Raw genomic sequence first — 17,150 nt, 5'->3', positions numbered from 1 at the left:
TTTCGGTTTTTATTATGCATGGCAACTGAACAGCGTTTTACTTTTCTGCTTAAAGTTAAAAAAAAAAAAAAAGTTAAAGTTTTCTGCTTACGTCAAAATCAAACTTTTCTTTGCATTTTACATACATTTTAACTAAAGCGACTCTGGAGAACACGAAAACAGTTCTAATAGGCGTAATTGTAAAACAATCATGTGTGTCTCCCCTGTGTCACTGCTCAGCTGCAGACAGGGGGCGGAGTAAACAGACCTGCCTGTGGCAGAGACTCCACACAAATCTGATGAAATAGAGCCCGAATGACAATCAGAGAACACACAAAAGGACACCGACGTTGACCTACAGCTCCAATTCAAGAGAACCGTGACTCCTTAAGTTCGCACAGTAAAAGCACCAGCCCCTCACACAAACACCACCACGTCACAGGGGAAAGATGCGACCTGAAGGCACAGGCAGCATTTATCTGTCAGATAAAGCCTATATCGGCAAATACAGATCCAGTAGCAGAGAAACAAAACTCATACAGAGCGTGGTAGGAGCTCACAGCGGCACATGCTGTAAAGACCCAGACAAGTGAGAGGAGGCGGAGCAGAAGCAGCAGCCCTCGCTTCAATCCAAATGACTTAAACCTGTGGAGGCGCTGGGACTTATGCGCAAATATAACTACACGCAAAATAACTAGTAAAATGGATTTAACTGAATTTGCGAGGCAAAGTGCCCATCGGACTGTGCTTCTCAACAAGAGACAGTTTTTCAGTGGCTTTAAAGCTACTGTGATCCCGTTTTGCCCGTCCGGCACCGTTGCATTCTCATCAAGTGGCGCATCTATGTGCGCCACACTCGCTAATAGCAGAAGGAGACTGGCGCCGCACCTCCCTCACCTCACAGCGCGCAAATGGTGCAGAAAGAGGGAAAATATTTACAAAGACCTAGCCCCTCTCTCTAGTTACAGAAGACATTCAGAAGGTCGGCAGGTGACAACATGCGATGCCAAAAGTTAGCATTAATTATGTGCTACACATGGGTGCAATGTAACTACTTAACTTACAATAAATAAATGAGTAAACATAAATTATATTTATGCAAGAGTTCTTGTGAAAGAAACAGTTGCCACAGTGACCGAAATGTAACTTTTGATTTGGGCTTGCTGTGATGCCGTCATGTAGCTTTCTCACAGAACAATATTCATCACAATTATACACATTTTGCAATTAGAAAAAATAAACTTGTATTGGGTCAAACAACCAGGTACTGAAGATTTACAGCTTCTGTGATTTATGACTCAACAGAGCGACTGAATAATACTCAAGTATCAAATCTTGAGGGGACTGATTGTCTAGTGCACAGTATGACTTATCAGCAGCGCCGATGATCAAACACAGAGGAGACACAGTTTCTGTAGACAACCAAAAGGAGCGTACAAAAAGATGGAGCATCATCTGTCCATTTAAATAAAAGTAATGAATAAATTACAGCCTCTTTATCCGAGTCCTAATGGGTAAATCCATTCCTCTTTTGTGGTCTATGTTGAGACAGACTAGCTCACATTAGGAAGGGACAAATTTGAGCCTATGAATGATATAGAGTTGTGCCATACCCTAACAGATTTATTTATTTTATTCTTTGGCCATTTTCAGAAAATATGATAACACAAAAGGTTTTTCTCACTCATAGTTAGTGGTTGTGTGAAGTGATTTATGATCAAACAACTGAGTTTACTCTTTTCAAATCATAATGAGGTATTGCCCCCTTTAACATCAATGACAATGACCTGGAGTCTTTTGTGGTAGTTGTGAATGGGCCTCTTTATTTCCTCGGATGGTAAAGCTGGACATTCATTTTGGCAAAAAGCCTCTAGTTCCTGTAAATTCCTGGACTGTGTTGCATGAACTGCATGTTTGAGATTTCCCCCAGAGTGGCTCAATGATATTGAGATCAGGAGACTGAGTTGGCCCCTCCATAACCTTCACTTTATTCTGCTGGAGCCAATGAGAGGTCGACATGGCCTTGTGCTTTTGATCATTGTCCTGTTGGAACGTCCAAGTGCGTCCCATGTGCAGCTTCCAGGCGGATGAGCGACACTTTTCCTCCAGTAGACCAACAAAAAATCCATAAACAACTGGCAGGGAAATTGTGGATGCAAAAAAACAAAAACAAAGGGATAACTTCAGCTGAAATACAAGACTCTCGAAAAAAGTGGTGTAGCTTCTTGAAGATGCACGATAAGAAGAAAGTCATTACTTCGCAAATGCCACAAAGTATCCGCTTACAATATGCCAAACAGCACAGAGACAAGCCTCAACATTTCTGAGACAAAGTCATTTGAAATGATGAAACCATAAATGTTACATATGGAGAGAAGTCAACACGGCCTGTGCACCATTACTACAGTGAAACACGGAGGTGAATCACTGATGGAGATAAAGCCGCTAAATAGGCCCGATAAATAATTATAACCTCAAATCGCATTGAATCTGTAGCTCCAACTCGCTGCCTTTCTCTCGGCGGCGCCGCCCCGCTCCTACTGCAGGCCGGAGCTAAAAGCTCTCCCGGGCGACTTCTGCACTGTTTTAGCTGAAAATACGAAGAATACTCATGAACTGAGACTTTTTTTGACTTTTTACATCAAAGTCACTTCCAACATTTTCAACGCAACAAAATGAGAAAAAGACGAGGAAATCCTCAAGTAAGTTTAACACGGAGCGGGTCTTAAACCAATGTATTATCTTTGTGTTTCTGAGAAAATAAAGACGATAGTAGAGGTGCACCGATCAAGATTTTTGGAACCGATCACTAAAATTTGATCTGTCTACACCGATCATTGCCGACACCGATCACATGGTTTTAATTGATTATTATGATTCATAATTTAACAGTGACAAATACTGGGCTTTTCCAAATGTAATTTGCTGTATTGGGTGAATTTCTTTTACATTTATTATTACGGATATTCTTACATGCTGTATTGCTTTAACATGTATTATTTTATTACTTTAACAGAATTTCCCTCATGGTCCAATAAAGTTAGTCTTTAATTGCTATAGTTTACAGTAAAGTATTTTTTTACAGCGGGTGTTATTTTAGCCAATCAAATCCCTGTCCGAGTTGTGACTGTAGTTGCTTCAGACATTATGGATGGTAATGGAGAGGCCGGAGGAGCACGCAGCCAAAACACAGTGGAATTAGGAGCAGCATTTTGGTTTTGGGCTGTAACTTTGGACAACATTTGAAAAAGTAGAAAAGTTGCACAAGGAGACGGTGACATGAGGTGCCAAACACAGACACATTTTACTTCCTCTTTAGACTAGCAGTCACTTAGTAACACTTCAGCACTAAAGAGCACATCTTCTCAGTGAAATAAGACAGGACAGGTTTCACGGACTCCAGCCTCTGATCGTAGTTTCAACATGTTTCATAAAGCACTGTTTTGTGTTAAATATTGCATCTGTACTACCTACAAGAGCATGTGAAGTCACGCGGTAGATGCAAATGTAAATAATGGCACATGGCCTCCTCCTGTTAAAAGTCCCATACACGGGTACTTTATGGTCATGAACCTTCATTATGCTTCTGTCTTAAACATAGCGGGTTAGCTCTAGCTCCGTGGTTGTTTAGTTTAGTTGCACTGCAGTCTGGAAACGAGTGCACCCGGCAGGCGCAGAGGTCCTTAGAGCAGTATACAGGCTGTTGTGTAGGCACGAATTACATTTAAAACCCAGTTCAACTTCAGAGCGGCACTATATGCCAGAGTTTTCACCAGAATATCTACTGAAAGAAAATCTATGAAATCCCCTTCTGATCGGTGCATTTTACCATTCACCAATCACAAAAATGAGTCCGTGATCGGCCGATCATGATCACCTCTTGACGATAGCCCCTCGATCGAACGAGAGGAGTTAATTTGATGAAATGAGCCATGCAGCTCGTGTTTTCTGCCACATAAATGCACAAATTAGCCCAATGCGGGAGAGTCTCGTGCTTTGGTGCCATCTCATCTACTTCATGCGCAATGCAAACTTGAATCTGTCACAAGCACAGATTTCACATCACTTCTCTCTCATGTCAGTGGCAGGTTGCAGCCAGCACAGCACAGAACGGGTAGGAAAAGAGACACACCTCTAGACTCAGTTAAACACTCAGTCTATATTACTCCAAATCTGTATCTCTGAAGCAGTGGTTTTGCTAGGGATAATTTCTCTCCTATATTTTGACGGACCGGGTTGTAAAAAATCCGTCATGAGCTATTTTTATCCATCATGAATTAATATTAATATTAATTTGCATTTTAAATACTACATATTGTTTAAGTTAGGAAAAATGTGAGATTGCGGGATAAATGGATCTAACTAATCATGATCTGAACAGAGTCTCAGAACACGAATTTCGCAACAGATATGTAAACTTGTGCATTAAGGTCTCAGCGGAGAACAACTTACAGTATTCAGAGTGTCATCATCTCATCCATATTAAGGCTCATATTACACTAATGCAACTGTGAATTCGAGCTTATTATTTGCATTTTCTCAATTTTGACGTAATGCTTCAGAAACATTGAGCGAGCCATTCGCATATTGCGTCTTTAGCTGCCGATCCATCTGCTCATTCACTACCTCTTGCACCACGCCTCTTCTCTCTCCTTCGTGTGTTTATCCAAATCCATGTGCTCTGAGCTCCGATGTGAGATCCATCATGGCACCAAAAAGCTGTTTAGTTTTAGAGAGAGTCATCAAAGCTATTGAATGACAGATACTTTTTGGCTAATGTAACCTCTGTTTAGAGGTGACATTTAACTGAACTTTTATGTGAGGTGGGGAATCAGAAATAAACATGTTGTAGTAGGGATGTATGTCCAGGAGATGTAGTCGTTGCTACAGCAGGTGCAGGAGCGGCAGAAGACAGCAAACTCACTCAAATAACGTAAAGCACTGTCGCAAAACCACAACACAGAGTTCTTTGCGCAAAAGTTATTTTTTATTCTTGTTTTTTATCACTTATATTTACTGCATAGTGACAAGACAACACTAATACATTAGTCGTAGCCTATTTCATGAAATATTTGCTTTATTATTGATCAAATTAGGTTAGAAACGATAGAAGAGAAAAGTACACTTTTCTATCGTCCCCACGATATGTATCATCATATCCCCAAGAACTTATGTCAACAAAAAGAAAAATACTAATAAGATGTGACACCGATGAGCAGAATGACAGAGACAGACCTGCTTAGATGATGGAACAGTAAAAACCCTGGGCTTTTAGAAAGGTGGAAACCACCTCATTATTTGATCTATATCTATACACTTGTATAGTTTTTGGTAGACTTCATACATGAGGGGCAGAACTGATTTCGTGTCACAAAATAAAGTGCAAATATATACACAATTATTGGTTATCGGTTATCTGGAAGTTATCAGTTTATCGGTATCGGTTCAAGTTTCCTTTATTGTGCATTACTAAAATTAACAAATGGTTACGGAAATAAGTATTAGAGATGGAGGCATTTCCTTTTACATATTGCTTTAATTAGCAGCTTTATACAGATTCATTATGTGGCCATTAGATAATATTCTACATGAATTACCATAATTTCTTGTTCCAAATGAATGGACTACCACGGAATTAAACAGCAGAGAGAATCCAGTGCTTGGACTAAGTTGACAAAGACAAGTGTATTTTAACACCAGTTTGTTTCTTTGCACACTCACGGAGTTAAGTACGCTATCAATCTACTTCACTGACGTTAAAACGTTCTTTGTCAGAGCGGTGCCACTCCGGTGAAAAGGAAACGCAAAACAAGTCTGCGCTGCTGCAGATCGTCACCAAACACCATAACTCACTCAGGGACGCACCCTTTCACCCTACGCCCTGTCCCTCACTCAAAGCCTCAGATGCCCTGTACAAAACGTCGACACAAACACGAACCTTGCAACTTTTTAAAGGTCTATATTATCGTAATAACTTCTGTAAGATAGCCGCGCCGCATGATGCTAAGGATGTAGCAGCCAACCCGATGTGCTCTCGTGCCGTTTCGCGCTGACCTAACAGGCTTTTGAAGGTGCATCCTTCTGACCTGCTGACAGAGGGACAGCTGCCTCCAAAAGTTAAAAAGTGTCAGATGGAGTAAAAAAAAAAAGACACTACGATGCTAACGTGGCTAACAGTGTGAGCTCCTCTGTAAACAGCCGTTTCCAAGCGTTGCACCACCAGGCTCTGACCCACGCTTCATTATAAACCAAACAGAAAACTCTTGTGTTATTAATTATATAAATAACTTGTTACAAGAGCAGGTCTTAAAAACGCATGCTATAAATTTAAGACCTAAACCCACATTTTCAACAACTTTTTTTACTAAATCAAATTGAAGACTTTTTAAGACCCCCCAACCTGCGGGTTGCGGAAGACAGCAATAAGGTTTGCACCTCTCAGTTATTGTGCAGATGAGTGTGGTCTCCAACATGTCCACAACTTTAGATTTATAGCTCTTATTAAGTTTTTCACACGTTTTTTAGGTTTTCACTGCTGACTAAACTGTATCCATGGTTACATACACATTCCATTTCGATAACCCTAAAAAAGCTGAAATAAAATTGATCCTGAAGCATCAAAAGAGCCACTGGGATGGAAAGCGAAGGCACTCAGTCACTGAAAGGTCAAATATGCCCTAATATCAACCTTGCCGACCTGATCATTGAAATTGTAAAATTTGTAAAAATACTGGAATTGACTTACCCTCGCGCTGGATCTAGAGCGATGGCCCTGGGCTGATCCAACTCCTGCCAGAAGAGGACTTTTCTCAGAGAACCATCCAGCTCTGCGACCTCGATTCGATTGGTTTCTGAGTCTGTCCAGTAAAGTTTATTCCCTAACCAGTCACAGGCAAGTCCATCTGGAGAGGCCAGGCCTGCTATAACAGTCTGTACCACACTTGCCCCTGACTGGTTGTAGACAGTCCGTTTGATAGCCTCCTCGCTTACATCGCTCCAGTAGATAAAACCCTGTGAGAAGACATAGTCCACAGCTGCAGCATCTTCAAGCCCTCCAACCACCACTGTGGCATTTGCCTTTTCATGTGCCACATCCACAAGTCGGAGGTCCCGTCTATTGGCATACAGTAACAGAGGCACGGCTGAGGAAACAAAACAAAAAACATGATTGATTTACACACAATGATGGTATCACTTTGTGCAGCATCACAGCCTAGCAGCATGTTATCAAAGACAATAAAAACAGCAACCTGATTGTTATTGTCGATGGACACACAAAATGCTTTTAACATGATTGCATCCACTTTTTTTCTTCATGCTAAAAAGTTCAGGAAATAAGGGATGTGGGCTCCATCCTCACTGATGACACTTTGTGATGCCACATGCACCACAGAACACAACCATACCACTGATAGGCATGTTGTATTAAAGGCGCTTGACAGGGCCACATTAAGCCCTGATGCATTTCATGGGTTGATTTGGGTTTTTCTATCATTCAGATTATATTAGATCAAAGTATGAGAGGCTCAAGCTCAGGGATTCTCACTTACCTTAACAACTTAAGTTAAGAGATACATTTGTAAGCGACTATGCAGTGTAGGGCTGAACGATATGGACAAAATGTCATATTCATGCCAGATATCCCTAGGTGAAAACTAAGCATTTTCCAGAAAAATAAAATCATAATACAAAAGAGTGCAGTTATATTGATGAAAATCCTTATTGTTTATATATTGCTTTTTAGATTTTTAGATATTAATACGATAACGATATATTTTTCCTTTACAATATTGATATCTTGAATGTTCATATCTAGATATTAACACGATAGCGATATATCTTTCAGTGCCTGACCAACAGCAAATAAACCCACAGCATGAACTGCACATCTCCTCACAAACTACACACAAAAAAGAAGCTTTGAAAAGCACTTTTGAAGATAGAACACTACAATTAATTTTGCCTTTTAAAACATAAATGGATCGAATCAATAACAAACGTAAAGGTGCTTGTATTCTGCATTAACAACGTTTAATATGTCATGTAATTATGACACAAGAACACATTACTAAACAGATATGGGTTTATTTGTCATAAACCAATACAAGACACAGTTGGTAAACATACACATTACAATGGCTCTGATATGCATTATATTATAGCCAAAGACTAAGACATAATTTGCTAGCTCTACGTAGCATTTGTTGTCTTAGCTGTTGCTGTTCTTGGGTTTCAAGTAATCGTTGCAAGCTGTGGAGTTACTCGAACGAAAGTTAGCAAGTGGCTAAGTTAGCTCAAATCACTGTCCCAGTCTCTGCTGTGAGCTAAGAGAGCCGACTTGAACATTAAGCTTAGATAATCGTTGGCATTTTAGACAAGTTGGCTACAACAGTCCTGTCTGTGGTCTGAATCTGGCTTCTCAGGCACAGAAGAGCACGCATAGCTGCTAATGTTAGCTTCCCACACCAGGAATCAAACAGTGGGCCCAAGCCTGGAAATATCCCATTATATCTGATATAAAACCAACTAGATTGAGATCTTGAAATTGTTAAATACATCTGCAATCTGAAGACAATTGAAAAGTAAAGAAAAAGTTTGTGATAATGGCAAAAACTTACCTCGTACGAGAAAACAAAAACTACACAACAACAGACTCCGCAGCACGACATCCATCTTTCTCCCTTTTCTTTGCCCTGTCGCCGCTTTCTCCTCAGCGCAGTATTCCCATCGTTGCAGCCGATTCCTCCGGTAGATACAAATATCCCCAAACAATTAGACTGTAATACCACTGCAAAACGTGTTAATTAGTCCAAACTTCCATCTTGGCTAATCGCTAACTGCGTTGGATCAACTCTCTGCGCCTCACATTGTCCTGCGGGAAACCCGTCGTCTCCTTCCGCTGTGAGGAAGCTCGCCCCCCCTCCGCCTCTTCCCTCTCTCCACTCGCGGAGCTCCTTGGCCCTCCGGTTTCTATTGTTGTGCTCCGTTCATGCTCTCAACAGGTCAAAGATAATGTTACAGCAACGAAAGCGCCTTGCAACCTACAGGTACGGCCTCTTCGTGTGAGCCCTAGGGCTGGGTACTGTACTGGTATCGAAAAAAAAATAAAAGTAGTAGTCAAAACCAATAATACCAATAAAAAAAAAAAAAGCATGTACCAAAAAATATATATTTTTAGTTTTGATGTATGTTGGTTTCCTTGGTTGTTTCAGCTCAAATAAACGATACAAATGTAGAAAATTAATTAACATTACTGGTTCTAGATAACAAGAATTTAAGTAGGCCTATGGGTATCGGGAAAGAAAGAAAGAAAGAAAGAAAGAAAGAAAGAAAGAAAGAAAGAAAGAAAGAAAGAAAGAAAGAAAGAAAGAAAGAAAGAAAGAAAGAAAGAAAGAAAGAAAGAAAGAAAGAAAGAAAGAAAGAAAGAAAGAAAGAAAGAAAGGAAATTTTCATAATTCTTCACAATTATAAAAGTAACATTCTGTTGTGGGAAAGAGCTGGTTTTAAGGTATGGAGGACCGTGGCTGCCAAAACAATAAATATATCTATAAATAAATATATACATGAATAAATAAAATAAAGATCAAATTTGCAAAGAAATGCATGCATTTATTATAAGTGTATTTATTTATTTATTATATATTTATTTATTCATTTTGTATTAATTTATTTATTTCTGTATTTATCTTAACCCTTAATTACACTCAAGTACATTTTTTGCATAACTCCTACATGTTTAAAGCCAATTGAGTGAAATTTCTCCAGGGGGTGTATTTTTTGGTGATCTAAAATAATTTGACGTCATTTGGATTTTTACCCCATTGTAAACACTTAAAAAAAATACTCATGTTAAGGGAGCTTCGACACAAAAATGTGCTTGAAAGTTTAGAGAGCTATAACTCCAAGAAGGAACAATATTTTTTTTTACTTTTTTTTTATTTTGAAGGTCTGACTCTCCTCTTTCCATACATATAAAATAATATAACTTTCATAATGTTTTAACCCTTTCATTGCCAACTTTCTGACCCAAAGTTGCTACAGCGCATGTTCCAAAAACACAAAAAATGTAATATTTTTAAAATTTCAAGTACAAAATGGGAAATTTCTGGTCTGGCTGATGTGGCCTGAGGTCTGTGTAAAATGACCTGAAGGATTTGTTTCTAAGTTGAAATTTGTTTATGTAGTGGCAATTTTAGTATAACATGTTGCGTTGTAGGAGCTTCCACACAAAAATGTGCTTGTAACTTTAGAGAGCTATAAAAAAAATGAAGGAACAACTTTTTTTTTTATTTGGAGGTTGACCTCTTCTCTTGGCATACATATAAAAATAATCAAACTTTTAAAATATTAGAACCCTTTCACAGCCAACTTTCTATCGCAAAGTCACTAAAATGGATTCCCATTGTGGGCCCTTGACTCCACAGACTTACATTATAATCACAATTTTTCAAAACGCTTCTATAAAACAGATTAAAAAATGTAATTTCAAACTTCTGCATATTTTCTGAACCTTGAGGCTTCAAACTAACGCCCTGACACAGTTTTTTCACCATGAGGTCATTTTTACCTAGTTTGGCAAGAGGAAGAAATATTAGTAATATTAGTAAACGGTCGTAAAAAACATAAACAACTGCATTTCTCCATTGTTACTGATTTTTTTACCTTTATTTGGTGACTTTCTGCATCAGAGTGAGTCTGTGGAAGTGTTTAGGAAGGGGCAAGACAGAGTTAGAGGTTTTTGAACCGGTATTTGTACAAAAAGAAGGAACATTTGCAGAGGCAAATAAAGACAGTCAGACTTGATGACCAGCTGTATACAGGGGTGTGTGGAGACGACTGTAGAATTCCAATAATTTGTGTCCAAATACCAGTTCAAAAACCTCTAATTCTGTCTTGCCTCTTCCTAAACATTTCCACAGACTCACTCTGATGCACAAACTCACAAAATAAAGGGAAAGATTCAGTTACAATGAAGTAATGCGGGTGTTTCTGTTATTTACGACTGTACTAATTTTGGAAATAACAGGCATATTCTTCCTCTGTTTTTTACTAAAATTGCCCCTATAAACAAATTTTTACTTAGAAACAAATCCTTCGGGTCATATGTCACAGACATTAGGTCACATCAGCCAGACCAGAAATTTCCCATTTTGCTTTTAAAATTTAAAAAAAATATGTTTTTTTGTGTTTTTGGACCATTGACTATAGCAACTTTTGGGCAGAATGTTGGCATTTAAATGTTGGCATTCGAACTGCCGATCCCGGCCTGAGACTCTCAGGCACAACGAGGAAGTGTGCAGGGAGAACCACAGAAGGAGAGATTTACTCCCATGGATGGACAGGCTATAGAGACCCAGGGCCGATGAGAGTCCCTCAACAGATGGGCCAAGATCGCAGAACGTCCAGTCCTTGTTGGAGCTTCAGTTCTTCTTGTCCAGTCCCCTGTCTCTCGTGTTTGCGCATGCTCAGCTAGCCTCAGCAGTGACCTCTTGAGTTTGTATTTCGGGAGTAAGGACGGCACGGTAGCGCAGCGGTTAGTGCCTCCGCTTCACAGCTAGAAGGTCCCGGGTTTGATTCCCACCAGGACGGGGCCTTTCTGTGTGGAGTTTGCGTGTTCCCCCCGTGTCTGCGTAGGTTTCCTCCGGGTACTCCGGTTTCCCCTACCACTAAAAACATGTGCAATAGGTGAATCCTCCAGCCAGGTGATTCTGACCATCAGCCTGGCTCCACATCATGGAGATGGGTCCCCGGGCACGGCACTGCCGTCGACCACTGCTCCTTACGAGTTGCCCCAGCGGCATCGAAGGATGAGTTAAATGCAGTGGACAGATTTCCCTACGGGGACAATAAAGTATATACAAACAAACAAAAAAGGAATTACACATGGGCTGTTTCCCAAAGCCTAGGTACCTTGCCTTGCCTTACCTTGGTCTGATGTGGACGTGGTCAGGCATCCATCATCAAGTGCAGTTCCAATGTTCACGTCGTCCAGAGGCATGTGTCCTCCCTTTGGTTATGTTGAGAATTTGCCAAGGATACATCAGTGTAGCCTTCGCTGCATCGCACAAGCCAAAATTACCCATAATGCGCCATGGCAAAAGAAAAGAATAAAACGTGGTGCTGGCCTGTGTGACTTATGAAAGCACTGAAGGAGCTTTTAGCCATGTTGTTATGCTATTTCCTTTTCAAAAACATCCCCAGAGTGGTTTTTGGCTTCATTCACGCAGTTCTCAGCAATCCACCTGAATCCTGCTCTCTGAGCAGCTGCTCCGCCCTCTGCTGGAAAACGAGCTTTTTCATTATTTATGTTTTAAAAAATTAAAAAATACATTTTAAAAAACTGCGACCAAAACAAACGCACCCCCTGAGCGTCTGAACAGACGTCATGTTTGCACTGAAAGCTTTGAAAATGGAGCTCTTTCTAACCTACTCTGGACACCTGTTTATTTTTCTTACCTAACGATAATGTCAGCCAAAATAGTGTTTTTCTGTGACTGTCTCTTGATGGATGTTTGGTGAACCTTCGCCAGAATCAAAGTGGATTAACTTTTATAACCAACGCGAGTCCCATAATGTGATGGAGCGGCCACGACAATCAAAGCGCGTGTTAGCATGTGTGTGTTAGCCGTTTATGAAGCTGTGTCGCAGATGTCAACTCCTTATAACTGCATCGTGAAGTAACTTCACTTTATGATGTGACATTATATTTCTTTTACTGCTAATAATGCAGGGGCGGATTAGCTCGGAGAGAGGGGGCGGAGTTAACTGAATTGAATCGTCGTGTCTTCCGGGTTTGCAAAATACCCCCGGAAAATACTCAAAAATGAGTACTCCATAGTGGTAGAGGTAGATAAAAGCCTATACTTTACTTTGGGATGGCTAAAATAGCATGATACAGATCCTTTAAATTCCAAGAATTAAGAAAAATACATGCTTTGACTGTGTTAGTTTTGACACCATATTTTAATTTAGTTTTAGTCTTTTGACGAAAATGTAATTAAATTTTAGTCGAGATTTAGTAAAAAAAAAGATCTAAAATTTCAAGTAAATTTAGTCGACTAAATTTAAGAAAACTCGACTTTGCATTTATAATGTTCATTATAATCATATGTAATCAGGCTCTCTGCTTTATGGAGCTTTTCCCTCATAAACAAAGCTCAGAGCTGATCCTTTGGCAGAGAATTTACATGATATGAGGCTATTTCAGACGGTCAATAGAAGTTTGGATGATTTTAGTCTCTCAATTTTTATTCCGTCTTATTTTAGTCGACTAAAATATCTTGACATTTTGTCATAGTTTTAGTCTCATGAAAAACATTTAATTTAGTTTTAGTCCAATTTTAGTTGTCAAAAATATCACTTTGCCTAAAATTATGACTAAATATTTTAGTCGACGAAATTAACATAGTTTTTGTCAAAATTTGGTAAAATTATTTTAGATTTTTTTTTAGCTGAATTTATGTTTTTTATTTTGCTACCTTCATGGAGCAGCGAAGGACGAGATTTTTTCATGGACATTGAATTTAATCGATAAGGCACCTTTTTCCTGAACCTTTCTCAAGTTTTATTTTGTGTTTTCAGAGGTTTCATCATCTCTGACTGCTTTTTATTCAAAGTCTATGTTTGAATAGACTTTCTAATATGTTAGTTTTTGTCAGTAAAAAGACAATTATTTTCACCCTCTGCCCTTCAGAATGCTCCTCCTCAGCAGACCCTCCCCTCTCCCCTGGATGAAACATAACTTTCTTTTTTATTTTCTGATGTCACTTCATTTGAAAGTGTGCTCCATTAACAGTTCTTCAATTAGGAGTGACTATGGTCGGCTATATGGTTTTATAATGTTATAATGTTCTCCAACTTGAAGAAGATTGCAGTTGCCAGTTTTGGGGATAGATTTATTTTTAGTTATAGTAGATTTCAGCCTCTTGCCAAAATTTGAAGCTGGATGACCAGGAAAAGAAGAGGTGGGTGACATTGTCGGTGGGCGTCTGACAAAAGCTGCATTTTCTATGTCCGCAAATTTTGTGTTTGTGGCAAGACAGGTTGTCCTTAAATAGGGAACAGACACCCCACCCTTCTAATTTTGTCTTATTTCAGACATAAAGTTAAAATTAGGAAGGGTACACTCAATTAGGACAGCATTCTCTGTGTTTTTATCCAGCACGTCTCAGTTAAAAACATAAAATCAAGGTTATAAAAGGAAATAAGATCATTAATTGAAAGCGATTTGTTATTTAATGATCTGGCATTAAGTGCAGTGTGTTTAAATGTAACCGGGCCAGTTACCACATTCTGACACGGGATGTGTAGGCTACTAGATTTGTCTGATCCGAGCGCCTCACAGAGCTCCTTCCAGGGGCGGACTGGCCATAGGTCCATTCTGGAGGAGCACAGAAGGGCTGCTGGCTTGAGGGCCATCAGTCTGTAAGAGGGTGCTGCTACCCGGCGTGCAATTGCACAGTGAAGCAGCAAAAAAAAACCCTCTATTCTATTTGTTTAACAGCTCTGTTGTTCATTGGCGACACAGCAATTGCGCAATAAAAATTAGGCCTATTATAAATTGATGTCAAAATATGTCTTTGTGGACGTGTATGTTTACACTAACTTGGGCCAGGCTGGTCAGAGTCCAGGGCCGTTTTTTAGTCCCAGTACTTCCCTGGCTCTTTCTAACAGAGCTCTTTCTAACAGAGCTCTTTTTAATAGAGCTCTTTCTAACAGAGCTCTTTCTAACAGAGCTCTTTTTAATAGAGCTCTTTCTATTTTGAATAATAGTCCGTATAGGTGTATCATATCACGGGAGACAGGGGACCCTCAATGGAATAGGGTGGCTCCCAGGAGAAGTAGACGGGGCAGGGTGTGACGCCATTGTTGATGGTTGTCAATCCCGTGCGTTTGTTTGTACAGCATGCTGAAAGTCTTTCAACAGCATGTGACAGCCCAGTCCACTCGGGTGAAGACTGTTTCTGTTGAAGAGGGCGGGCGAGTTCTGAACAACTCCAAGTTGTTCATGAATAATACCTTTGTAATATTTTATAATGTACTTCTTTTGCTTTATTCATAAGACAGAATTGAAAGGACAGAATCCAACCTTTTTTCCAATTAATTTGGATAAATATAGAAAAATAGAAAGTATTATAACCTTTAGGTCGTATTTTTTTGTTTTTTGAATAGACTATGCAGCTGTATACCATGAAAAGTTTTTCTTCGCTTTGAAATTGTCATTAAAAAGCTTATGCCATTGGTGAAGTAAAGTAGATGAGTAGGTGAGTAGAATTGATCCATTACACATGCTGTCCCTTTTAGGTTAGTTTTTGTTCCTTTGTTTTCCCTTTGTTTTTGTTATTTTTTGTTTTCTGTTATTGACAGCTTAAAATGCTTCAGATGAAACGTGTAAGGAAAGAAAAAATGATTGTGAATGTACGAACAATGTCTACTTGTAAATAAGCAGCTCTTTTTGAACCAAAGCCTTGGACTGGAAGGAACTGTTGGAGGTACTTCCTTCAACACCAAGACATGGCAGTTAGTACCTGGGCTTTGGGAAGCCCTGGACAAATCAAATGATTTGGAAAGGTTTTTAGGATTCTTTGCGGCCCCGCTGCAAACATAAAGATGCTTTCCAACAATTTCTCTGTATAAGGCATTCAAAATATATTGTCAATGGTGTAATGTCAAAAACACGTTTGTACTTTGTCAGGTACAGAGGGCTCGTTAGCGCCCCCTACAGAAAGAGTACGCCTCGGCTAACTGTACAATTGTCACAATGTTGTATTTCATGCCAAAATTAAAAAAACTAAGACCATTGAGAGAAAAATAAACATACGTGACGCAGTATCAATGATACTTTTTCAAGACTGAGGGAGACAAAGGCCCTTGTTCTGGACAGGGCGGTCCGCGAGGGCCCATAATCGCTGCTTTGCGGCTACATTACTTCAGCAGTTATTTGCAGACTGCCTCGTAGTGCAAATTAATAATTGCAACTAGACTTTAAAAAGGCACAAACACGGATGTGAAAGGTTGAAAAATCCAATTTTAATCCTTACAAACAAAATTTCAAAATTCAAAATTATGCTAAAGCATCACGTTCACAAAACGAAAACAGTCTATCAATACATCTAAACAGAAGTGCAGTGCAGACGGGGCAGACGCTGGTCTAGGTTGCTGCTGGCCTCTACCGGTGAACTCGCGATTCAACATGTCCACTGTAGTCGGCACACTCAAAACATTCAAAAATCCTAGCACAGTCAAAGCACTGAAAATATTGAATTAAAAGACGCAAGTTAGGGCATATATTAATTAGGATATAATAGTGCAATGCACTTTTAAGATTGCATTTAGGTTGAATTGAATCCACATGTGAGTGATTATGTGGACATAAAACCACACAGTGAGTGAGGCTGACATAGTGAGATCACCACAAGCTCATTATGGCTGTAGTAAAAACATGCAGGTACGTTGTGTACCTCATATGGTAAGACAGTCGCTAAACAGTTCCTCTGCTTTCTGCATCCTGAGTATTTAAGAGAAAATATTGCTTTTTACTTTTGACACCAATAGCATGACTTTTTTTGTCTGGACTATCAAATTACATCAAGTAAAATGAGGTGGCTCCAAAATGTACACAATAACAATGCCAAAATATGTACAACTTCAGCCCACCACCACCTGACCAAAGCTGTCAACAAATTATAATGTATGTTATGAAATATACCCTTCGAAAACAAGATCGCAGAACTGTATAATCCAGTGGTCCTCAAACTTTTCACACCAAGTACCAAGATATTGCATCTAAGTACCATTATGCCCAGAACAAGAGCAAATCAAGACTAAACTGGGTTTAAAATAGACCTAAAATGTAGGTCTATTTTAAACCCAGTTTAGTCTTGGACAAAATTATATCTGGGTGAACACCATGAATCACCGTACTTAAATTACAACAAAAAATAAATACAGAATAATAAATGGAATTATGTTGCAATTAAAATAAAGTGTAAAACTGCAGATGACCCTGAGTACCACCTGAAGAAGCCCAAGTACCATCAGTGGAACATGTTTAGTATCACAGTTTGAAAACCACTGGTATAATTCATGAAGGCATAAAGTTATCAATATGCAGTGTTGGGGAGAATACTTTGAATTGTATTTAGTTACAGAATACTGAATACTCGACTTAA

General features: G+C 39.3%; 1 protein-coding gene across 1 annotated transcript in view; it reads right to left on the bottom strand.

The window, feature by feature from the left end:
• Window positions 1–8,904, bottom strand: part of lrp6 (low density lipoprotein receptor-related protein 6) — a 34,549-nt gene extending 25,645 nt beyond the window's left edge. Inside the window, exons 1-2 of the mRNA XM_079551804.1 lie at window positions 8,598–8,904; window positions 6,725–7,121 (exon numbers count right to left, since the gene is read on the bottom strand). Of these exons, the coding sequence (XP_079407930.1) occupies window positions 6,725–7,121; window positions 8,598–8,652 (452 nt within the window). The 5' untranslated portion in view covers window positions 8,653–8,904. The remainder of the gene's footprint in view (window positions 1–6,724; window positions 7,122–8,597) is intronic.
• Window positions 8,905–17,150: the final 8,246 nt, after the last annotated feature.

Source organism: Gobius niger (genome assembly GCF_951799975.1).
Source record: "Gobius niger genome assembly, chromosome: 2".
In the NCBI taxonomy this organism is placed as follows: domain Eukaryota; kingdom Metazoa; phylum Chordata; class Actinopteri; order Gobiiformes; family Gobiidae; genus Gobius; species Gobius niger.
The sequence above is the reverse complement of the archived record's forward strand: the minus strand, read 5'-3'. Positions and strand labels throughout refer to the sequence as shown.